The sequence below is a fragment of the Plasmodium brasilianum genome, chromosome 12, assembly GCF_023973825.1.
Source record: "Plasmodium brasilianum strain Bolivian I chromosome 12, whole genome shotgun sequence".
In the NCBI taxonomy this organism is placed as follows: Eukaryota; Apicomplexa; class Aconoidasida; order Haemosporida; family Plasmodiidae; genus Plasmodium; species Plasmodium brasilianum.
In genome coordinates this window covers 1,782,312-1,808,883 of record NC_090125.1, presented here as the reverse complement: position 1 = coordinate 1,808,883, position 26,572 = coordinate 1,782,312, and the positions used below count along the sequence as shown (strand labels likewise).

Genomic DNA, 26,572 nt, shown 5'->3' with positions numbered 1-26,572 from the left:
TCTTTGAAAACTATTCCTATGTTTCAAATTTTTACCTTTTTTTTTTTTTTTTTTTTTTTTTCTGAATTTTGGAAAACCCTATTTTACCATGTATAGGACTGTCTCTTTATTTCATCCTACCTTAACAGTGAAAAGTGTATAATTGTAAAGTCCAATGCAGAATCGTAGAATAAAATAAAAAAAAAAAGTAGAAAAAATGAAATATGAATAAATCATTGTAACATATAGCAGGTATTTTCACAAATATGTTCATTAAATTCCCAGTATAAAATTTTTTTTTTTCTTTTTTTTTTTTTTTTTATTTAAATTAAGATAAAAGCTTTAATATAGTGTCCTGAAAGGTGCCTTTTTTAGTTTTCCATTAAGTGTACATCTATAAATACGCCTAAGTAATCGTGCGCAGTCGTATGTAGTCACATGCAATTATATGTAGTCATACGTAATTATACGTAGTCATACGTAATTATACGTAGTCATACGTAATTATACGTAGTCATACGTAATTATACGTAGTCATACGTAATCATACGCAGCCATACGTAATCATACGCAGCCATACGTCCTCCTTCATGTGCATTGCATATACATTCCAGGTAAGAAGACAGAAGAGAGGGAAAAAATTTTTTACAAAACTACCATATTGTTTTATTTAAAATTTACGTTAAGAGTAACTGGATATATCTCGTGTCATGAAACTTGGCGTGCTGTATTTGTATATCATATATTGAGTAACAAAAATAAGATGAAAAGAAGTGAGAAAAATATAGAATTACAAAAATGCTACCCACATGAAATTAATAAAAATATCTTGTGTAAAAATGAAACGAATATAGAATATCCTTTTTATATAAATTATGAAATCTTACTAAAAAATTGTAGACATAAACATAAACATAGACATAATTACATCGACTTAAATTTAGAGGTGAATTACAATTTGGAAGAAATATTAGAAAATAAAGACAGCATTAAAAAAAGCTTGTATTTGAATAATATAACAAATAACAATAATTTACATAAAAATAAAATTAATAATGAGGGCTATAAAAAAAAAAAAAAAAATATTATTATGACGACACTTGTTATTATGTGAACTTAGCAAGTAACCCTAATCATGTTAATTGTAACAAAAAAAAAGAAATCAAAAATAGGTGTTACCAAAATGAATATAACATCCCAAGCAATTGGTCTACCTCCGACAGTAGTAGCTACTGTTCAGATATTTCTGAAAATTCTTCAAAAAATGAAATAACAAAATTTATGAATTTTTCTCAAAGAATTACATATGATAATGATTTAGTAGATAACTTAAATTTATTTGATAAAATAATAAACGATAGGGAGGAAGTTGACAAAAATAAAAAACATATCACATGTAGTTATCTGACTACTCAACTGAACGATAAGGAGAGAGGGAAAAAAAGAAGTAAACTCCTCTCATCCTTTGTCAGTAAAACGGGGGATAACAGCGACAATAATAATGACAATTATAGTGATAAGCATAATGATAGGCATAATTATTGGAATAGTAATTGCAATAATGAAGATGCTCAAGGTGAACCTAGCTCAGTGTTCAATACAGAAAAGTCAAAACAATGTCCTATCCCCAGTAATGCGCCCTGTAGCGAGGAAAGGAGGGGTAGTAGCTACTTGGTTAACATATATTAGTAATTGAAACATTAGGAATTATTAGTGCTTAGCAGCAATTACAACTGCGCAGAACCAATTATTGGCTGCCTAAGCGCCAGCCATAAAACCCCTTAACAGTGTAAATAACAGCATGCCTCTTTTTTATACCTTTATTTGTAGAGGGACCAATCCGAAGGCAATTTCACTGAATATAACATGGAAAATAGCCGTTCGGTAGATATGAAAATATTCAAAAGCAGTAACAGCTTATGTAGTAGAAAAACAGAGGAAGAAATATTAAATAAATATGAGAAAATAATAAAAATTATGAAATATTTAAGAAGAATAAAAGCCAAATATCCTGAAATAGAAACTACTGTTTCTATTTTATCCAATCACATTAAAAATGTAACATTCAACTGTGAAAAAATGTTTCAGTCCAGACAAGAATTAAATGAATTCCTAAAAAAGATATACATCTATCAAATTTTTCTCCTAAAAAGTATACATGCATAGAGTAATTAACTCATTTGTGCATGCATACATGTCTGAATATATATACATGTATGTATTATATATAATTACCACCATTCGGTATAGGCTACCATCGCGCTTAGTAGTTCTTCACGTACAGCTTTTGTTTAGTTTATATATGTTTATACTGTTTTATTAGACTATTTTATGCTATTTCAGACTATTTTGTACTATTTTATTCTATTTCAGACTATTTTGTACTATTTTATTCTATTTCGGACTATTTTGTACTATTTTATACTATTGTATGTAATTTTATATAATTTTAAAATGTTATTACAGTTTATTAAAGCGTCTCTCTGCATTTATGTAACACCTTATATCACTATTATTATTTAAGTGAAGGAGAAAAAGATATTGCTATTAATATTTATAAATATACATAAACAGTATGAATAGCGTAAATAGATAAATGTAGTTGCTTTAATTTTAAAAAAATTTAGATATCCTTGTCACTATTTTGGTTAGCACTACAGTAAACATTATAGGGGAACGAAAGCTTGAGCCTTCAAATGAATTCTTATAGACGCTGTATTTTTGCCTTAATTAGAAATATAATAAGAAATATAATTAGAATGACATAAATATATAAACATATAAATATATAGAGAAATAACGACACTCATAAATTGTGCTATTCCAATTAGTGTAACATACCATTATTTTATTTTATTTTTTTTATTTTTTTATGTAGAAGTAGTTTTTAAAATCCCTAAGACTAAGAAGGATGGAGATTTTAGTAGATGCAGCAACAATAACGCGCCAATAAATAAAATGCGATTTATTTCTGCTGATCAGCAAAATTTAAGGTTACTCACAGTGCGTAACTGTAGAAAAGCACACATGCATGAATGGATATATACATATAAACATATGCACATATATGTACTTATATATGTACATATTCGTATGTGTACCTCCTTTAAAACGTTTCGATAAAACTCGTGTATATGGAAAAAGCAAAGAACAATAATATCATTAATTTACCTAAGCCCCCCCATTAATCAATAATTTGAAAGAGATAACATGTGTAATTTGTCTTTTGTTAACATTTGTTCAGGGATAATACTATTATACCAGACGAGACTAGCAGAGAAGCTATTTACATGCTTCAACAATTAAACAAAAACAAATCCTTCAAAATACCAAGAAATATATTATATCAAAATGAACAGAATAAGGAAAATGAAAAGTTCAATATAAAAAGAGAAGATTATAATAAAATAAGATATGAAAAATGTTATGGTAAAATAGATAACGATGTACAAGGAATAACAAGTAAAAAAGATGAAAAAAATGATAGTCCAAATAGAAGTGAAGAATATACAATGTATGAAACGTATGCTGGTAGAAGCGGAGGAAGTAATCATAAATACGATGGTAGTAAAGTAGTTAATGAAAAAATACCTAAAAAGGATACTTACCAAGGTGATATAAAAAAAAATGAAAATAATTATAAAAACAGGTTCAACAGTTACAACACCGAAGATGTAGAAACAGCTTGCTCACATTATGCTGATGCACAAGATAATTATGAAGAAGCGTTAAAAAATAATATGTATAAAATTGAAAAAAATATTATTAGTATGACAAAAAAGCAAGGTCAGAAGAAAAATGAACATATTTTAAATGTTAACGATGAATTGAATGAAATAATTATCAATCATAAAAGCGATAGAACAGATGTTTTACATAAAAATAAAACCTTACCTGTTAATACAAAAACAAATTTATATAATGATTTTGGTAAAAGAAAGAACATACCTTTTAACAAATACTTAAATAAATATGAATCCAACAAGGGAAATTTAAGAGAATCATATAATCTTAACAGTAGAGACAATATATCAAATTTAACTCATAAAGAAAGGGATACTTTAAGTGATGCCTTTAAAAATGATTACTTAAATGTTATAGACAAAAAAACTAAAAAGGAAACAAAAAAGTTTTTATTAAAGGATGATTTAAAGTTCAACGCACTTAACTTAGAAAGCGACGATATTGCTATAAGAAAAAATATGTCGAAAAATGAAAGAATTTCAAACGATTGCCCTGATAATGTGAAAAATAGTAAAAAAACACTTGTGTTATATTATGACATAAACAAAGAATTAAATGTAATTTCTAATAGGGACTCCGTCATACAAGCCTTAAAGCAAACCCTCTTGAACAGTACAAAAAATGGAATTTAATGTAGAAAAGCAAGAATAGTTAATCAGCATTTGTAGAGGTAGAAGTAGTAACAAAGGTAGCAGCATTCGTAGCCGTAGTAGTAGAAGTGGTCGATTCTAATTTTCATTTCACACATATACATGAGCATATTTACATTTTTTTACACCTTCTGTTAGAACCCCAAAATTTTACGGCTCTGCAAAATTTTCTATTTAAAATAGACGTCGAATTAGTGGAGTACAAAAATTTCATTTTGTTGATAACTAAGAATATAAAGAAACCTCACTTAGAAGCTTTGTACGGTTTGAATGACTTTTCTGTATTTGAGAAGGTAATTAAATTAGCTGTTATATATAATTTGATCATTTTGTAAACTATTTTTTTTCTTTTTTCTAAAAAAATTAATTTATATATTTCACATTATTTCGTATATACATACTGGCTTAGGTGTATGGGAAAAAGGTGGCCCCTCGATATTTAGTTTCAAGAAAAGTTAAAATTTTTTATAAGTACGACATATTTTATCAAAGCTTTAAAGAGCTTGAAAATGCACGAGGTTTCAGCGGAATAACTGACGCAGTAGAGTTAATTTAAAAAGAGCAATATAACGAAAACAAATATGCATTATTCCATGGGTATTTGAATTCATAAATTAAAAAGGTATATACTTTTACTATTACTTCTTTTATTATAAACTGCCATTGTTTATGATATGTGCAACGTGTATTCCGGACAATTTACTGGCTTGCGACGAGACAAAAAAGGCATAAAAAAAAATATACATATATATATATGTATATAAATATATATATACATATTTATATATGTATGTATATTACGCTTAAATATGCAAATGTTATTCCCTTTAAACAAAAACTTACATTTTAAATAGTTTAATTTTTACATTTTGCCTTTTTTGACTCACATCTCTCTGTGTTGCAAATTGTGAAACAAAAAAAGTAATATACGCGCATGTATATACACACACATTTACGCACGTATACACACATATACACACATATATACACATATATACACACACATATACACATACATATACACACACATATACACATACATACACACATACATATACACACACATATACACACACATATACACAACTTATACGTATAAATCGCATAACATAAGACCAGATGAGTAGTTACATAGAGCAATTTGTTATCTGATATAAGAAACCAAAAATAGTGCACAATACAACTATAAAGAAACAAGAAAAAGAAAAGGAGTTTTTCTTTCCTCTATTTTACTGTACACACCAATTATATTTCTTTTCTTAAAACATAACATTAAGAAAAAATGTATAAAGGAAAATTGTCGATTTCGTTATAAAGACATTTTTAATTTTTATGTTATTTTTTGTTCTTTTTATTTAACGTTCATAATTTTTTTTTTTTTTTTTTTTAAGATGATATATTTTAGCTGTTTAACATAAAAATTTATAACTTGTACATGATAAAAAAAAAAAAAAAAAAGCAAATAAATAATCAATCGAACAATTAAATAGACAAAAAAATGAATGAATGAATGAATGAATAGAAATAATTTTGAATGTTGATCATTTATTATACATTAATTATTAAGTGAATATCGCAACCTTAACCCTTTTCAAAACAGATAAAAGAAAAAAAAAAAAAAAATATGGTAAAAAGATTAAAATAAGTTACAACGAAATTTTTTCTTTTAGTTTCATCACCTTTTTCCAACTTACATGATGCTATATTAGCACACCCAAAAAAAAAAAAAAAAAATTGTGTTAACTTAAAATGTTCACACACAAGATATTTCTACAATTCTTTTCTCCTCCCGCTTCTCCCCGCAGGTTTTTTTTTACCCTTTGCATGTTGCTCTCTCTCTCTATACGTATATATATATATATATATATATATATATATATATATATATATATATATATATACATATATATATATAGGTATTTATATACATGGAAAATGAAATATTTTAAAAAAGTAAGACACTATTATATAATGTAAAAAAGATTATGAAAGTAACATCATCGTAATATCACAATATTAATTTATTAACACGCATGAATGTTCATTGAACCTTCTTCCTTTTTTTTTTTGTTAATTCTTCTTGATTTAGTCTACACATAATGATTTCCTTTTGAAGTTTATTTTCCATGTTAATATTTTTCCCTTTTTGAAAACTTTTTACATATTGCTTTAATGTTAATTATTTTAATGTTAATTATTTTAATCTTAATCATTTTAATCTTAATCGTTTTAATCTTAATCGTTTTAATCTTAATCGTTTTAATCTTAATCGTTTTAATCTTAATCGTTTTAATCTTAATCGTTTTAATCTTAATCGTTTTAATCCTAATCGTTTTAATCTTAATTATTTTAATGTTAATTATTTTAATCTTAATTATTTACTTTTTAATTTTCTTAACAGTCTTACTATTCTATCATTTTATCTTTTAATTTGAATAATTTAAATACTATAGCTTAGTAACTTTTTTTTATAAAAATTTAAATTAATGAAAATTCTATAATTATTCACCTTTTCAAATATGGCTAACATTAGCTAATGAATTAAGGGGGAAAAAAAAAAAAAAAAATAAAAAAAAAAAAATGGCTAGTAGACAAAAATATAAAATGAAATTAGTAATAAGTAATAATAAGGAAGGAAAAAGCAAAAGATAACTGAAGAATTTCCTTGTTCCGTAAAGGGAAGTCCTACTGACAAAAAAAAAAAAAAAAAAAATCATTAGGCATTTCTCTTGATAAAACAAATGTTAATGCTATTTATAAAAAAGAGAAAATTTTAAATAATAAAATAATAAAAAATTCAGAAAAAGATATATTACTGAATTTAAAGAATAATGAAATTAGTTCAAAGGATAATATTTCAAAAAAGACACAAGCGCGGAATATTTTTTCAGTAAAAATTTAAAATATAAATCAAAGACAAAATTTAAAAAAAACCATAATATTACGCGAACAAATAATAGAACATAGTCCTTATAAATATCATAATAAATTACGAGAAAGAAGTTCTTAGATTATAATAATAAAGCAAAGAACTCTTAATAAATTATATCCTTTGACATAATAGTAACAGTACAACTGATAATTCATTAGAAAGAGCAAATATAATTTACTCAGAGAAACAAGTGGGCGACCAAAAATTAAATAGAATAAAAAGGATCAAATAACTTTTTTTACAAAAAATATAATTTCTTATAACAATTATTAGAACAGGGAGCTAGAAGTTACAATATAAATATGGAAAAAACAAATCGGAATATTAAGGAGAATGTAAAGATATATTGTTCGAAATATATTAAAGAACTAAGTAAAGACAAATACAAAGATTCGGTATATTTAGAATGTACTCCAAAAAATAGAGATAACCCAAACGAGACTATACATCAATTTGATAGATTCAATGAAACAATACAAGATAAAAATATGGATGATAACACTTTAAACAGATACAATTACACGGATGGGAAAAAGCATAGTGATAAAGCACTTGCTAAGAATTCATCCAGTGACAATATGAAGAAGGATGAAAAGGTAAAAAATATTACTACAAAAGGAGAAAATATAATAAAATATAATGATGAGCAATTAAAAAAGACTTATTCTAAAGGGGAACAGAATAACAAAATTTCCAGAATGGAAATTTTTTCTCATAAATATTATGAAAAGGAATGTGTGAAATATCACAAAAAATATTACGACATGAGCAATAGTGGTATTAAAAATATTATTTATAAGAACAATATTCATAATGACCATAAAAATGCTAACAAAGATTTGAATCATGATAACTCAGTAGTTGATAGAAGAAAAAAAAAAAATAGTATTACACTGAGTGAAATGAACAATAACATAAAGAATGACATGAATGGTCATAAGAGTAATGGCACGAATGACAGTGCTCCTAGTGACATAAGCAAACGTGTGATCAAAGGGGAAAATATTAGTGATGACACCATTGATGTTGCATGTAATGGAATAAATAGTGACAAAATTAAAGGCATAAATGGAGACAAAATTAAAGGCATAAATGGAGACAAAGTTGAAGGCATAAATGGAGACAAAAGTAACGGCATAAATAATGAAACAAATAATGATGATATAAACATTGTCAAAAATGAAAGTAGCAACATACACAGGGACATAAATAATTCTGTGAGTAGCAACTTGAACGATCATATTGAAAATGACATAATTAGCGGTATGAGTGACAGAATGAATGACAGAATGAATGACAGAATGAATGACAGAATGAATGACAGAATGAGTGACAGAATGAATGACAGAATTAATGACAGAATGAGTGACAGAATGAATGACAGAATTAATGACGACGTGACATGCGGCAAAAGACATGACAATGATGACATTGAGACGTCAGAAAAAGAAGACAATGAGGAGAGTGGGAACTGGATTGAAATAGAGCAATCTTTTAACTTTTGGGATGCCCTAAAAAATAATTTCAAAAATGTGTTTTTAATAAAATCAGAGGGTAATGAAATAAAGAATGAAGCGGGAACAGAAGTAAATGAAAAGGAAAATATATGCCAAAATGAAAATAGATGTGTCTGCCAAAATGAAAATAGAAGTGTCTGCCAAAATGAAAATAGAAGTGTCTGCCAAAATGGGGTTGTACTTTTGAAAAAAAATGAAGTAGAATGCGAGAACAATAGAAATACCTTCCCGTTATCCCAAGATGCGTATGTAAAATGCCTAAATTTTTTAAGCGCAGAAAAAATTTTAGAGTATGAGTTAGTAAACAAATTAACAAGTGAGGTTATCAATAATCGAATTGATGTATTTATATATGTTAAAAAGTTAAATCTTGATGAAAAATGGTCAAATTTACCAATTTATAAAAGACAGTATTATTTACATCAAATGAAGCATATTAAACATATTAACACATCAGAAAAAATTTACTCAGGAAATGGAATGTATATACATGAAGTAGCAGCAATCATATTTCAAAATGTATCGAACTTAAAAACTTTAGAATTATTATCCCCAGAATATTTTATGAATGATAATACACCTAGACATGAACCTTTTGCATTATGTCCATGTGTATTTAAAAAATTAGAAAAATTGACAATAATAGGATGTCAAACATTAGAATGGTTACATATATTTCGTAATTGCTCATTTCCATTATTAAAAAAGTTTGAGATTTGTTATTACCCTTTACATCATGATCATTGGGTTTGGAAGTTTGTTTTTGATTTTACCATTTTAGGATTACAAGGTTTATACAAAGTGTTATATACAATGGAAAATCTTCAAAAATTAATTATAGGTTTTGATGTCATATTTGATAATATTGAGGGGTATTTATATAACCCTGTACAAAGTCATAGAAATATATTACAAGAATATAATATAGCTAATACTAATCAAAGATATACCAATAGTTTATCTCTTCCTTCTGCTATTGGACATCCGTCAAGGAAATATAAAAGTTATAGAGGTAGGTTATGTGAAGAAGATTATAGTGATATATTTACTATTGCATATTATATATCTGGTAAATGTGGAAGTTTAAAAAGAATTATGATTAAATATAGAGAATCTTATGATAATTATGATGATGAAATGGACAATGCTGCAACACTTAATGAGTTTATTTCGGAGGCTACAAATACTGCTTCCAGTTACTACAATTATGTTCTTAATTGGTTTAGGTCTACAGATGAGGTTCTTCCAAGGAATGCATAGCAGATTATATAGAGTTCTTTTTTTTTTTTTTTTTTTTTTTTTTTTTTGGTTTATCGGGATGAAGGATTTATCAGTGGCGTGTGCTTCTTATATATTGAAAGTATGTACTTTTTTTTTTTTCTTTTTTTTGTATATACACTTCTCAGGTATTTGGGATATTGGTTACGGAGCCCTAGTGTGATGCCCCTATCATTTTTAAGTGAAACGTTAAAAGAATCCCAAAAGGCCTAATGCTTTTATTTCAAATTCGCGCATATATATAATTGTATATATGCATATCAATTCATATATTCACTTGAAAGCTTATACTTTTGTAGTCTATATTAATTTATTTTTTTCTCAACAGTTTGTGCGTTTATTACATACTGAGGAGGTACATTATGTGTTTATTTTTTTATAAAACGTTACTTATTAATATGCGCGTGTGGCTATTGGTATGTATATATATATATATGTATATACATATATACATACATACATACATACATACATACATATATATATATCTATGTATGCGTATTTTATTTTTTAGTGCAAATTTCATGTTAATGGTTTATATTTGTATGAATTTCATCCTTTTGTTATTTTGTTGTATTTCTGTGAAGTCCTTATGATTCGGTATCAAATTCAAAATGACAGTAATTCACTTATTTGCGCTGAGTATATATCTATCCGTATATGTATATGTACATGTATACATGCGAATACACTACTCAGTTTTATATTAAGAGTGCATCATCTAAAATAGTGCACTTTTTTTTTTTTTTTTTTTTTTTTTATTAATAGTAGTTATTATTCTACGTATAATATATATTATTAATAAAAGTAGTGCTTTTTGAAAACTGTTTATTATTCGACATTGTTTAATTTGATTTAATTCGACATAATTCGAACTTCCTTGACATATATTGGCATAATTTGACTTAATCCGAACTTGACTGACTTAATTTTATATTATATTTTTTCTGATGCGGCTGTCTTTATTCTCATACTATAAAGTGTATAAAGTGGTGTCCCTTCTTAATTACCTCTTTTACAAAAAATTAAGACTAACTGATTTTTCTCTCACGTTATGTTTACATAATCATGACTTTATTTGCCTTATTTTACGATTTTACGATTTTACGACTTTACGATTTTACGATTTTACGATTTTACGACTTTACGACTTTACGATTTTACGATTTTACGATTTTACGATTTTACGACTTTACGATTTTACGACTTTTCCTTTTTTTTTTTTTTTTTCTAATATAATTTGAAAAATTATTTAACAAATAAATTGGTATAATTTTATTTTTCATTAAAGTGTGTGTATGCATGTTTGGGGACGTTTAAATATCATCTACATAAACACGCGAATTGTTGTATAAAATGTAATATATAATATGTAATATGTAATATGTAAAATATATATGTACAAAACTTTTAATAAGTGTAAAAAATGAAAAATAAAAAAGCGGGGGAAGAGGTGGGGAAATAATTAAGGGATATAAATAAAACGTACGCACATGTACATGTTAATGTATGTGCACAAGTTTTATACTTTAGCATATACATATTTTAAGTATATGATGGCAAGCAGAGAGTTAAATCAAATGTTTTTAATTACACAAAAATGTTGTGTGGGCAACTGAAACAAATATTAAACACATACACATGTGTCAATACAGTTGTTAAGAAGTTTTGCACGAAAAAAAAAAAGTAAATACAGGAGTGAAAACAGCGTACGTGCAGAAGTACGTACAAAGTAAATATAGACGTGAAAACATCGTAAATGTACGAGTAAAAACAATGTAAATGCACGAGTAAAAAGAACATAAATGCAAGAGTAAAAAGAACATAAATGCAAGAGTAAAAAGAACATGAATGCACGAGTAAAAACTATGTAAACACACAAGTTGATAAAATAACACATGCCCCTGTACAAGCAAATCGACGGGGGAATCTATCACATCCAAGCAAAAACGAAAATTTCTAAAAGCAGTAAATTTCTTCAAAAACATGCTCTAAATAACTGTTGGTATTTTTCCTAATTCAAATGGTGTGTGTATTTGCTGGTTTGAAATTTCAGCTGTGAGGGGTTGTCTAAATTTTATTTTTTCTACATGTAATAATGGGTAATATATATCTAAAGCAATATCTTCATGATTTATTTTTTCATTGTTATTAATATTTTTTAAAACAGTAAACTCAAATGTATTATTTTTTAAAATAATTTTATTATATAATGCATTGTCAACATCAAAGCGATCTCCATTTTTACATTCTTCAATTCCTTTTATATAAAATATAGCATTATTAAAAGGTTCTGAACATGGAAAGGTATATATAGTAGACCTGTTTTCATTATAACTATTTAAATTATGATTATTAATTGATTCTAACGATTTAATAAAATTTTCATTAAAAAAGAGTATTCTCTTCTTTAGGTTATTCTGTATATAATTTTGTTCAAACAAAATTTCATTTTCATTGGTGAAGGGTATTTCATTTAATTTGTTACTATCATTATTATTATTATTATCATTACTATTATCGTTATTATTGTTAAATTGAATTTGACTTACCATTTCGTTTAATTCATTTTTTGTAGTATCATTTTGTCCTCCTACAGGGAAATGAGAATTTCCATTATAATTAAAAGGATTGCTTAAGTTTGTGTTTCCAACAACAACTTGGCTACTACGTTTGAGGCTGTTACAACTTAAGTTTTTCCCCTGCTCCATTTTGCCGACACCACTAACATTGCCTATAACACCACTGCTAATATTACTGTAGAATGCATTGTTCTTGTTCAAGTTATTTAAATGACTGCTACTCGCTACAAGACCATCCGAACCCATTACGTTTGAGTTATTCAGCGCAAAGTGATTTCCACTGTTCATGCTGTTTGTGCAGCTACCATTTTGGAATAACATATTATTATTATTATTATTATTATTATTAATATTATTATTATTATTATTATTAATATTATTATTAATATTATTATTATTATTAATATTATTATTAATATTATTATTAATATTATTATTAATATTATTATTATTAATAATATTATTATTAATATTGTTATTACTATTACTATTAATGTTTTGTAAAAAATTCGAATAATTGGCTAAACTATTTGATTCATTATGATTGTATGGTAAATTGGCATGGATATTTGTCCCATTCCCTCCGTTGAACAGAGCATAGTTAACCTGCATAGGTTCACTATTCGTTGCACTGTTGGGAAATAGGTATGGGTTATGAATGTTATTGGGGAAATTATCGGAAATGTTAATGGAATTGAACCCCCCTGAGCCTAGTTCACTGCCCCTAGGTGGTAAACAGCTATGTGCATTCGAAAAGAGACCATTATTAGCACCACTTCCATTCACATTACCCCCGTTCAAATTGCTACTGCTAACATTATCATATGCGTTGAAAGTTAGGCCGTTCTGCGCGTTTGTTACGATACCGGCATTTTTGGCCATAATACCATTGTTATTACATGCACTGTACATGCCGGAAGAACAATTCTTTAAATCATAATTAACAGTAGCATAATTGCTACCATCTTGATTACCTACGTGTAGTACATTGGCATTCGTAGAATAATTAACATTTGGATCATTCATTGATAATGAAACTGGATTTACATTTTTCATATGTGTGAAAAGGAATTTTCCTTCCCTCAACCTGTTACCAAATATTGACTTATCTCTACTTACAAAATCGTTGAATCGAAAGTGAGGGGATTCGTTTCTACCTTCGTTCCAACTGTTGTTTGTAATTTCGTTCATAATGTCATTTTTATTTTCGTTTTTAAATTCGCTTTTAATTTCGCCCTTCCTTGTGCCCCTACTCTGGCTTCTTTTTGCGCCTCTATATTCGCCCCTATATTCGCTTCTATATTCGCCCCTATATTCGCTTCTATTTTCGGCCCTATTTTCGCTTCTATTTTCGGCCCTATTTTCGGCCCTATTTTCTCTTGTCACATTATTAAACAGAGGGCTATTTTTGGGTCTATTTCCAAAAATTGAAACATTTTGTTTAACTTGAGTAAACAAAACATCTTGGTTGTTGTAGTTTCGTCCTTCTTCATTGTTCATAAAAAAATTAATATTACTTTGTAAATTATTAATATCTATATTGTTATTTATGCTATTACCAAGCATGTTACTATTACTACTATAGTCATGCGCCAGGGGGCCTCTGTTAAAATGTTCATCTACATACATACTGTTAATAACCCCTTCAGTAGAGTCATTAATATTACTATTTGTGTTTTTCATACCATTCCAAAAGTTATTATTATTGCTTACAAACATGCTATTACAGAGGTTAGGGGTCTTATTAGCTCTGTTTGGAAATAGGGCACTACTATTTTGAATGTGGCTACTACTATTTTGGGAAGGAACACTACTATTTTGAAATGCGTTTACTTGATTTAAGCCGCCATTAAAACCATTGTTGTTCAACATTTTTTGAAGCATCCGTTAACCTGTTATCCAAGCAGTATTATTATTATTATGTTCGTGGTATTGCTATCACTATCGCTGTCGTCGTTGTTATCGTTATTGTTGTCGTTATTACTGCTGCTAACGTTTCTGCTATGCAGAAGTTCTATTTTTTTCAAACGTAGGTTCTTGTATAGGTCTCTTTTTTTTTTTTTTTTTTTACGCTTTATTCGCTTACAACACAGATGGAAAAAGAACTGAAATAATATATTTTTTATTAAAACATTTATGTAAAAAGGGAAGAAAAAAAAAAAAAAAAAAAATTTGGCACGTTTTTGTATAGTTTCCTCTGACAGGTAAGCGAAAAATTGTAAATATATGTTTAGTCGCTAAATGTAATTCTACGGTACTGTACATGCATATTATATACACGGGCGAACTACATACATATATATATATATATATACATAGTACATAATTACTACGTACATTTATAAATTCGTACGTACGTATATACATACGTAAATACATACGCACATACTTAAATATATAATACCTTCCTATGTTTTATTAATGTAAATTAAATGTAAATGAAAAGGTTGTTTTATTTTGAGTACCTCAAATTTTTATTAATGTGACAAATATATATTTTTTTTTTTCTTACTTTTTTTTCTCATAAAAATATGTCTCCTTTTATCATTCAAGCTTTTGTGTTTGTGCGAATATATTATATATGTTAAATATTATATGTTATACGTTATATATGTATATTTTTTTTTTTTTTTTTTTTTTTTGCATATAAATTTGTAGTAAATATAATACAAATGTATAAGTAATACTTAGTGCTACATATTTTTTTAGTTTAATTGTAATTCTATCAGTATTTTTGCCATTTTTTGCCTCCCTTTGTTTTGTTTCATTTTGGTTAATGCAGTTCATTTTTTTTTTTTTTGCTGATATAATTACGCACAAAATTATATGCGCCTTTCCAATATCATTTTAATATTTTGGCATCAAATTTTTATATCGGAAGAAAAGTATTTTATTTGAACAGTTGAATTGTTGTAGAATGTTTTTTTTTTTTTATTTATTTTTTTATATTTTTTATTCTTTTTTTTATTCTTTTTTTTATTCTTTTTTTTATTCTTTTTTTTATTCTTTTTTTTATTCTTTTTTTTATTCTTTTTTAATTTTTTTTACTCCTTTTTTTTTTTTTTTTTCTATTGAGGTGATATTATTTTATATAATTTGTGAACAATTAGAGTAATGCCATATTTGGTCAATACATGTAAACACCCAGTAGGTGTTTACTTCTTTTGTATAACATTTTAAAGTAAGCACAAACACACATGTTTTTAATTAATTCCTTTTACTTGGGGAATATTATGAAAAAACTCTTGAAAATGGGAATGCAAATTTTTAAATAGCATGCTGTAGATCATATAAATAAAATTGTATAGAGGTATTATATTTACCTTTATCCCATAAAGTAAACACCCATGTGTGCATAAACAAAACTTGTTGGTTAAGTTTATATGCAAAAACGACATACCACAGCTAATGGAAAAGCTTTTAATGAAAATATATTTCCTTGTAATGTGGACACAGTCGAGGTGTTGTTTATTTAACGGTTTTACATTTTGTTTATATGTATATGCACATAAATAAATTTATATATATGTATATATGAACGAATACCCATATGCCCCTGCCGTAATACGATTAATAATGTAGTTATATAGTAATTTTTTTTTTTTTTTTATTGTTCCCCTTTCCTTTGATTGTATAATCCTTTACACATTATACCATTTTTCAAGGAGAAATGTGTTAGAGGAACATAGACGGGAAGCTTAAAATTGCTAAGATGGTTTTCAACATAGGCTTTTTATTGTTTTTTTTTTTTTTTTATAATTTTGGTTAAAATTTTTTTTTTTTTTTTTTTAAGACAAATGTTTAGCTATATATGCACTTGTATGTATGTATATATATATGCACGTACATACATATATACATTCGTGTAAAAAGGGTTAACTTATTTTTTAAAATGTAAAATTTACCATTAGTTTTTATGTTTTAATATTTATAAGAAAAGGATAAGGAACTGGGAAAAACTAAACATGACAAAATCCTTTAAGCAGCACAAATAAATATGAAAATTCCTACCTTCTTGTGCGGTAAAAAAGGATAAATAAGTTCTCTCTTTGTAATATGTACATATGTATGTGTGTATGAATGTATGAATGTATGTATATATGAATGTATGTATGTATGTATGAATGTATGTATATATATATATATATATATATATATATATATATATATATTTATTCATTTAATTCGAAAAAGCTTGAAGCAAAAACTTAAGATACAGTCATACATGTCTTTCTCATTTTATTGTAAAAACTTGTCTTAAATATTCACATTATCATTACTCCTTTTCCTAACATATACGATATTTCCTGTTAACGTTTTGTAGCTCACATTTAATTGGTCATTTTTGTATAATTCTTTTAAATATAATACCCCTCAATTTATCCCTTTCAAAATAAGATATGTTAGTAACCTTTTTCATGCTCTTCTCGTTTTTTCATTAAGTAGTATCCAGCAGTTTCTTCATCGTCTATATTGTAAAATAATAAACTTAAGTTAATATTTTTTTCAATTTCTTCAACTAACTTTTGTGCTGCTTCTTTTATGTTATCAAGTTGTGAAGAAGTAGATGCTAATAGTCCACCTTTTCCAGAAGAAGCAATTTTACTTAACAAAAGGGAAGTCCCTTTCATGGCAGCTAGTGAACCTCCAGTTTTCGCAAAGGAAAGTTGAGCTAAGCCCGCTTTCCATATTAGGGGAAATGCAGACGATAAAAGCAGAGGAATTTCGATAGTCATATTAAAATGACGCTCTTGTTTTATGTATATATTTTTTATTATGCAGTAGTATTTTTTTAAAAAAAAAAATTCAAAAAAATGTTATAAATAAACGGGTGAAATGAGTGACAAGCGGCTAAACATTGTTCAGGTGAAATAGTATCGATCTGTTTACTACTTCATACATTATTGTTGCTTTTAAAAAAAAAAAAAAAAGAAATTTACCAAAAGGAAATTCTCAAAAAAGAAACATCTTTAAAATAAGTGCTACTGTTTTTAATGTAAAAAAAAAAAAAAAAAAAAAAAGTAAAAGTAGGAAAAAAAATTATCGTTTGAAAGATAGAATAGCCCCTTACACAATTAAAAGTTTATTTTTTTACTCGTGCAACATAACAGGAAAAAAAGAAAAAAAAGGATATCAAAATTAGATAAATACATATGTATATATATATGTATACATATATATAAAATATACATAAATATTTATATACATGTACATTTACGCATGTGCAGAAATAGGGAAAAAGGCGCAACCGTATTTAACAGTAAGGCAGCGGTTCCACTTTACCAAAATGTAGATATATTGCATACTGTAAAATAGTACATAAAAATAAAAAAAAGGGAATAAACGTTCAAAGAAGGAATATAATGTTCAAAAAAAGGAATAAAAACAGAACGAATATTCCCAAGATGAATATAAAATAGCTCGTCAAAGAGCTAACATATATGCTTATCTTTTTGGGACCATACATTTACGACTTTTTTTTTTTTTTTTTTTTTTTTGGTGTCATAAAATGTTGTGCATATTTTATATGGAAATGTTTAAAAATTACGAAAAACACAATTTTTTGTATTTTTTTTTCTTTTTTTTTTATTTCGTAGCTTTTTTGTTAAAATTATTCTTCCAATAAATATACATATTAGTTATACGTATTAGTATATATGTACCTGTGCATATTTTAAGGATATTGAAACAAAAAAGAAAAAAGAAATTTTAAAAAAATATTTGTCCCCAAGGCTACAATAAAATTAGCAAATTTTCATTTAACATCACCACCATCACACACGGACGTATACACACCTGTACATAGACGTATGAATATAATCCTACATTATCAACATTGAAGTAATGGGTAAATATAATTTTAAAAAATAATTTTTCGTGCATAAATGGGTGAGGCGGAAATGGGTGAGGCGGAAATGGGTGAGGCGGAAATGGGTGAGGCGGAAATGGGTGAGGCGGAAATGGGTGAGGCGGAAATGGGTGAGGCGGAAATGAGTGAAGCAGCAATAGGTGAGGCGGTAAATAGGAAAAGGATAAATTCTGTCATCGTTATATACAAATTAAATACAATTTTTTGGCTTTTTTTTTTTTTTTTTTATTTTTAACCCAAACTGAATCAGAATGAATAAAATTTATATATTTTCTATTCCTTTGTGACTTCATCCTGTGCCTCATGCATATTGCAGGAGCTCACATTTACAAACTCCGCATCGTTTTTATATTTCTGTCTGTTTTTATAATAATCAATGTAAAGCTTGTTAATTCTTCTTTTAAATTTTAGAGCTGCTATGGCAATTTCCTCACTTCGATGATCCATTAACTTATAGCATATATCGAATATGTTAGAATTGTTTATATGATTTAAGCTAAAGTGAAAATTATTGGTAACATGTGTTAAACCATTTAATAAAGTTTTCACATCATTTTCATCTCGTGACTTTTTCAATTCATTTAATTTATTTAAAAAGCTTTCAAACTTTTTCTTCTGTTTTTTTTCATTTGAAGCTGTAATTACGTTCGTTTGAGTAGAAGAGTTTACTTCTTTTACTTTTATACTGTCCTTTTTATTTATATCATTTTCTTCTTCCTTTTTTTTATTAGACTTATAAATAAGATGCATTAGTTCAGGACACTGCTCTGAAAAAATATCATTTATAGATCTCTGCGTTGTTGTTGGATTTTCTTCCTTTGTTATAGTATCCTTATTTTTTAGAATATCTATATTAATAGCTTCATTATTCAATTTTGAGTAGTTGTCTAATTCTTTTATTCTGTCATTAATTAGCTCCATTTTTTTTTTTTTATCCTTAACGACTAACTTCTTTGTGTACATACCTATGATGGATTCGACATCGAACGTTTCTTCGTTATGCCCCGCGCTTTCTCCTGCTACTTCTTCCCCTCCTTTGTTCTTGCTTCCTTCTTTTTTTGCTTTTTTTTTAGCCCTACTTTCCTTATCATTGTCCATCATGTTAGTCGTGATTGAGCTGTTTTCCGCTTCTTCACCTAAGTTAGTGACAATATCATAAGTCAGATCCTCATTGACATTTGCATTACTATGCTCATCTTTCCCATATGCACTGTTCATGGTTCTTTTTTTCCCCTTTTTCTTTCTATCCTGCTTAATGTGATATTTACAGTAATTTCCTGATAGAGGGGTATACAAAATAATTTTACAACCTTCCCCATTTCTTTTCCTCCCTTTGCATTTTTCCAAATGATCAACTGATCCAATTACTTTTAAATTATTGCTATCATGTACTTCTAAAATTCTTGAATTATAGTATTGAGGATCTTTATCTTTTATAAATGGATTGACTAAAGCAACAACTATCCCTTCCTTTTCATTTTCATTTTTTTCACATATTTCCCCTGTTAAGAATAACCTAGACTGTGTTTCTTTTAAATCTGACACATCCCAAAAAATATATTTTTCTTGATTATATTTCCTTGTTTGATATGGTATATTAACAACAGTACATAGAATAATTATCTCTTCTTTATCTTTTTTGTTTTTTATATGATCATCATATTTTGAAATATATTCTGACAAATGCATAATTTTCTTGTTACGAAAAAATTCTTCACAATTTTCTTTGCTTTGTTTCCATACCTTTAAGTGTAACCAAATGTCATTAGCTTTAATTTTGTCCTCCTCTATTACTGCTGATTCAGTGTTGTCCATTTGGATCAACATGTAGAGTAAAAGTAAGTGCAGGCTTGGGGGAAGAGGACAAAACGGAAAAGGTGCAGCGCCAAAATAGCTACTTCAAAATTTGTGTGCACGGGAAATAGCTATCGGGATGCAGCGAATTTGTAGAAATAATGCACTATTGGCAATGCTTGAGAAGTTTACATTTTCCCCCCTTTTTGGCGTTCCACTGATTGGATGTTTAATATTTCGTGGACTGTTTTTATTATTTATTTTTACTGTTTTTACTATATTTACTGCATTTATCCTTTCCTTCCCTTTTTTTCCGCTTTTTTTTTTTTTTTTTTTTTTTTTTTTTTTCCTCCTTGTGCTTTGAAAAATAATCATATTTACACATTAAAATATAAAATTATATCACTTCTTGCACATAAATCTGCTCGCATTTGTCTTTTCGTTGAAATGCTTCAAAAATGGAAATGCAATTGCAATAGTATATGCATGTACATGTACATATATAAACATGCGTGACGTGGCATATGTATGAACGGACAAACGTACGAATGTACAGATGTATATATTGCCCAAATGCATATGTATACACATGCATATATATCTACAAGTTTTAAATGAAAGGATAAAAAAAAGTTTGAAGGAATTGCTAAATTTACTACTTCATGAACATATTTATTATATGAATCTCTATTAAGCAAATAGGATTATAAAAATATGTTACATAACAAAAGAAAGGGAAAGGGGGGGGAGAAAAAAAGGGGAAAAAAAAAAAATTATACTTCAAATTAAATCATAATTTTGATAACTGTGCTTAGTATTGTACCGTCATTATGTAATTATACTAAAAATATGATTAAAAAGAAGAGGATATAATAGTTACACAGAAATAAATTCTGGAAAATGTTCTGGAAAAAGAACATATATTCCTTAAGAGACTGGAGCAAGCTCTATTTTTTAAAGAAACGTAAAATATATCACTTTTAAAAGAGTTTTTATCATATAAGCCAAAGGAGTGGCATGCACTGGCTTACCGTGTTATATATTTTTACAAATATACGTACACGTATATGTAGGTATATTTGTACATGTACGTATGTTTGTATATGTAGGTATATTTGTACATGTACGTATGTTTGTATATGTAGGTATATTTGTACATGTACGTATGTTTGTATATGTAGGTATATTTGTACATGTACGTATGTTTGTATATGTAGGTATATTTGTACATGTACGTATGTTTGTATATGTAGGTATATTTGTACATGTACGTATGTTTGTATATGTAGGTATGTTTGTATATGTAGGTATGTTTGTATATGTACATATGTTTGTTTATTTACCCTTTTTTAGTTGCCATTTTTAGGCAATAATGCATTAGCAAGAATTAATTTTTTATTAACTTAATTTTTCCCCTTTGGAAGGAGAAAAGTTGATTTGATACGTTTTGTAATTAGCTGACTATTCGTTATGAAGTTTGTAATATGTATGTATGTATGTACATAAATTGGCAATACGAAAAATTGCATATCCCCAATTTTTAATGAATTTCCTTTCCTAAGCAATGATAAAAGTGCCAAAACAAATGAGTTATCACAGAATGAGAGCTAATCTGCTTTGAAAAAAAAAAAAAAAAAAAAAAATAATATAAAATAAAATAAAACAACTAAAACGATGTTGTTTAAAAGTAAAAATCGAAACAATTTAAAAAAAAAAAATAAATGTACATATTTTTCTACACGCTGGTTGAATATATTTAAGACTTTTTTTTTCTTATTTTTTTCTTCTTTATTTTTGTTTACGATTTTGCGCGTAAATTATTTTAATTTTTGTCACATATATATATATATATATATATATATATATATATATATATATACATATTTTACCTACTTAAGTTGTTTCTTTTTCTTAAAAAATTAACTCCCTCGCTAAATGATTTGAAGTGCTTGTTGGAACAAGCTAAGCTTTATTCTTCATTATGGTTAAAAGTTCTGACAAGCGTTTTAATGTTTATGTATTTTGCTATTATTTCCTTTGAAAAAAAAAAGGAAAAATGAAGATGAAAAAGAAGTGTTAAATTGAGTTATTAGGCTATAATGAATAATAATAATAGTAACAGTATTATCAATTGTAACAGTAATAGTATTAAAACGAATAATTATATTTATAGCCCTGGGAGGGAGCAAAGCTATTTGCACGTAAATAGTGGCACAATGAAGAATGATCAAGTCAATCATAGCAACATGAAAGAAGGACAAAAGGAAGGTCTAGCAGGTTTAAATATAAATAATAAATACACAAATAGTGAACGAGTAAAAAGAAACTATCACAACGATTTCAAGTACAACAATAATGAAGCAAGGAGTTTTCCTAATGCAAACATGATAAATTGGGGTTATAAGATGAATGGGAAGAGGAATAATGATAGGAATAAAAAAGAAGAGGAAAAAGAAGAAAAAGGATATATGATACACCAAATGAATAAAGTGGCATTGGCAAATAACAGTTATTTGGAAAATTATTTTTCGTCCTACTCAAATAAGTATACAGATTGCAATGCAAATAATTGTGAATCGTATAAAAGCATGAACAGTCATAACTCAGTTAACAAAGGAAGGGGATATTATACTATTTCCACTGCAGAAACAAATGTTTATGGTAATGGTAATATTAGCTGTGATAACAGTAATAGCAATAACTACAGTAATAGCAATAACTACAGTAATAGCAATAACTACAGTAATAGCAATAATTATAGTAATAGCAGTAATGACAGTAATAGCAATAACTACAGTAATAGCAATAACTACAGTAATAGCTATAATCACAGTTACAGGAATAAAAACAATAATGTCAGTAATTCTGGTGAAGGTAATTACTTACATAAAAATGAAGAACCCCATTTAAAAACTAATAATAAATCAAAGAATTTGTATAAACAAAATAGCGTTAATTATGTTGAGAATAACATGAATGTATTTCCTAAAAATAATTTCATCCATAGCATAAGTAACAGCATGAGGGGGGATAATAACATTAACACCCTGAATTATCATTCTTATGGTAAAGTTAAAAATTATGCCTACAAAAATGTACATAAAAATGTTAACTATAACAATCATAGTAATGTTTTGTCGTGTGTAAATACAAGTACCAAATTTAATAGTAGTAGATTCTTAAAAGGTCGTACAGGAGAAAATGTAAATCTCATAAACGATCAAAATTCATCGAAGACATATCAATTTAATGGAAATACAATGAGAGATGGTGCTGGCGCATACATGTATCGTTTTATTTCTTCTCCTACCATGGACAGAGGGATGGAGGGAAAAGCGGACAGAAGAGGGGAGGGTCTCATTGACATTAGCACTGATAGCGTCATCGGTAGAAATGCTAGTTGGAGCTGTCATCTTACCAACATGAACAAAACTTGTGTGCCAAAATTTGCACGCCCTTATAAGAGTAATAGCAGAAATTATGAACATGTAAGGAAAAAAATCAAATATCACAATAATGTTCACGTAGTGGAGGAGCACAAAATGGAGGAGAGCAAAATGGAGGAGAGCAAAATGGAGGAGCACAAAATGGAGGAGAGCAAAATGGAGGGGAGCAAAATGGAGGATCACAAAATGGAGGAGCACAAAATGGAGGATCACAAAATGGAGGATCACAAAATGGAGGATCACAAAATGGAGGAGAGAAATATAGAGGGAAGTAAAACGAATGACAAGGTGAACCCGATAGATTATAATACAAAAACTAATAAAAGTGTAAATAAAAACCTGATTAAATTTGTCTTCTGCACCCACTGTAATAAAAACGTTGAAATGAATATGTTAGAAGAGCATAACCAACAGCAGCACATGAAATGCCCAATAGATAATTGCGGTCATATATATAATATAGACGATCTTGAATTTCATTTACTAAATCATATGAAGAATGATAAGAATGAGATTATTTTAAATGATTCGAAAGAAATAGAGAAATGGATAAGTGAAAGAAAAAAAAATTATCCTACAAAAAGGAAAATTATGAACAGTAAAAATGATAAAACAATAATAATAAAAAAAAAAAGAAAGAAACCGAGTTGTTTAATTGAAGAATTATTATTTGAAAGATATTGTTCTGCAGTAGGAAGGAATATATATTATAAAAGAGAGTCACAAAAATCAATCTTTATCCCCTTACTATCGAAAATAGCAGAAAGCAATTTTCAAAATATTTATGAAAATAATTATTACAGCATTTCAAATAATAAAAATGAAAATAAAAGATATAAAAACAACAATTTTGCAAAAAAACAACTTATTGACACTTTGAATATTCATAAATCATCACCTTTACTATATCAGTTAATGAAAAATGATATTTATATATATGAACAAAAATTAATGGCGTGTATAGAATACATTACGGAAAATAAATTTTTCGACGATATTTTTGACGTGAAGGAGGACATTATTGAGCTCAATTAAGACACTTAACAGAGAATTATTAAACAAATTGAGCTCATATTCAACTGTGCTAATGTTTGTCAATGAACGCTTTAGGATTAGTCTAACTTTGCACTGTGCTGTATACAACTTTTTCGATAAGGGCGTATCGTGATATTACGTCGTAATTATCTAGTTACCACGTTGTTATGATTGTATCACTATTTTATGTCCACTTTGTTATCATTTAATTTTTTTTTTTTTTTTTGTGTACTAGTAAAAATTGCAGCCATTATCACGTACATGTGTATAATGTATGTGTATACGGGCGTATATATATATATATATATATATATATATGTGTATGCATATGTGCAGATATATATTTAAGCCTTGGGCTCTGAACGCCTCAGCTTTATCATTATTTTTTAGAACAAATTAAAGGCAAATTAAACTCATATTAATCCTCATATTGAAATCAAATTTTGAATTATTATTTTTTTTTTTTTTTTTCTCTTTTTCTTTTTCTCCTTTTATTAAAGGTAGAAATAAATCAACAAAAGAACAAAAAGCAGGCAAGATACTTAAGAATTTAAACTTGCCTGAATTTCATATACCACGACTTTTAAAATTTCCCAATTGATATGTACATATATGTGTATATATACACGTGTATGTAATTACATATGACAGGCTACCATATTTCTTCCCGTATATGTGTGCCTCCTTTTGAAAGATACATGTAAATATATGCATAAATATATATGTATAAACAAGTATATATGTACACTTCCCTTCAAAGGTGGGTTTTGCAGAACGATGTATTTACTTATAAAGAAATCGAATATGTAAACATTACACTCTTTTTTTATTTTATAATGTAGTTTCATGCTTCATTATATATATTTATGGAACATTCATTTTGTAAACTTTATCTATAATTATTGTTGCACGTAAAACTTTGTCAATATATATTATGAACAGAAGCACTGTTCCTGAAACATGAAAATGGAAAAATATTTACCCCTAATATATTTGTGTGCATTTTGTACAACTTTTTCGTATTTTTTTTTAAAGGAGTATTTAAGCACTAGCAAGTACACGCGCGCAAGCTCAAACATACATAGTCATGCATACATGTTTACATATATATATACATATATGTATACATATATACATGTTAGGACAGGAACGATATACCTTACCTAAGTATGGAGGTTCTCCCCCAAGTTTGCTCGTCAAAAAAAGCACCAATTCATTTTTACCTTCAAAATTTTGACAGTGGTAAAAAAAGCGCACACTACAAATTAATTAAGACCATTAATAAAATAAAATGGAGAAAGAAATCAAAACATTGTATTTTTCAAAACATAAATATATGCCCATTTTCTTTGACATATTTTACTATGTATATATGTGTTAAAATACATAGTATTCTATGCCCTTTATGAAAAAAATAAAGTTTTCGTGAACTAGGAATAAGGCGTTAAAAAAGAATAAATGAAATATGTTTTTTCCCTTTAATACTATTCAAAAATATTATTCCCAAGATTAAAAGATCATGATTTATTTATTTATTTTTTTTTTTTTTTAATAATATTGTTTTCAAAGCTTTTCAAATTATTGGGTTTCGGGATACTATATGTTATTGAAAAAGGACATCTAGTTTTTTTCACTCTATTTTTTCAAGTTTTACTTTTAATTTTGTCAAATTTTAATTTACATTTTTCATTTTTTCTTATTTTTCCCTTTTCACATTTAATTATTATTTTTTTTTTATATGATTTA

At 27.1% G+C, this 26,572-nt stretch overlaps 7 protein-coding genes across 7 annotated transcripts; 3 read left to right on the top strand and 4 right to left on the bottom strand.

Moving 5' to 3' along the window:
- Positions 1-742: 742 nt before the first annotated feature.
- MKS88_004364 (CKK domain-containing protein) lies at positions 743-4,929 on the top strand (the record flags this gene model as incomplete). The annotated part of the gene is made up of 7 exons (XM_067217535.1): positions 743-981; positions 1,104-1,653; positions 1,810-2,131; positions 2,858-2,972; positions 3,224-4,335; positions 4,512-4,666; positions 4,783-4,929. The coding sequence occupies 7 exons, from the start codon at positions 743-745 to the stop codon at positions 4,927-4,929; spliced, it is 2,640 nt and encodes an 879-aa protein (XP_067071953.1).
- A 2,678-nt stretch (positions 4,930-7,607) lies between these two features.
- MKS88_004363 (uncharacterized protein) lies at positions 7,608-10,313 on the top strand (the record flags this gene model as incomplete). Its single annotated transcript, XM_067217534.1, has 2 exons — positions 7,608-10,048; positions 10,229-10,313. 2 exons carry the CDS (start codon positions 7,608-7,610, stop codon positions 10,311-10,313), a joined length of 2,526 nt encoding a protein of 841 aa, XP_067071952.1.
- A 1,778-nt stretch (positions 10,314-12,091) lies between these two features.
- On the bottom strand, positions 12,092-14,554 carry MKS88_004362 (uncharacterized protein; the record flags this gene model as incomplete). Its single annotated transcript, XM_067217532.1, has 1 exon — positions 12,092-14,554. One exon carries the CDS (start codon positions 14,552-14,554, stop codon positions 12,092-12,094), a length of 2,463 nt encoding a protein of 820 aa, XP_067071951.1.
- Positions 14,555-14,577: 23 nt separating this feature from the next.
- Positions 14,578-15,469, bottom strand: MKS88_004361 (uncharacterized protein; the record flags this gene model as incomplete). Its single annotated transcript, XM_067217531.1, has 2 exons — positions 14,578-14,696; positions 15,370-15,469. The coding sequence occupies 2 exons, from the start codon at positions 15,467-15,469 to the stop codon at positions 14,578-14,580; spliced, it is 219 nt and encodes a 72-aa protein (XP_067071950.1).
- A 1,616-nt stretch (positions 15,470-17,085) lies between these two features.
- Positions 17,086-17,418, bottom strand: MKS88_004360 (uncharacterized protein; the record flags this gene model as incomplete). Its single annotated transcript, XM_067217530.1, has 1 exon — positions 17,086-17,418. One exon carries the CDS (start codon positions 17,416-17,418, stop codon positions 17,086-17,088), a length of 333 nt encoding a protein of 110 aa, XP_067071949.1.
- A 1,406-nt stretch (positions 17,419-18,824) lies between these two features.
- Positions 18,825-20,366, bottom strand: MKS88_004359 (uncharacterized protein; the record flags this gene model as incomplete). The annotated part of the gene is made up of 1 exon (XM_067217529.1): positions 18,825-20,366. The coding sequence occupies one exon, from the start codon at positions 20,364-20,366 to the stop codon at positions 18,825-18,827; it is 1,542 nt and encodes a 513-aa protein (XP_067071948.1).
- Positions 20,367-22,444: 2,078 nt separating this feature from the next.
- Positions 22,445-24,826, top strand: MKS88_004358 (uncharacterized protein; the record flags this gene model as incomplete). The annotated part of the gene is made up of 1 exon (XM_067217528.1): positions 22,445-24,826. One exon carries the CDS (start codon positions 22,445-22,447, stop codon positions 24,824-24,826), a length of 2,382 nt encoding a protein of 793 aa, XP_067071947.1.
- Between the last annotated feature and the right edge of the window lie 1,746 nt (positions 24,827-26,572).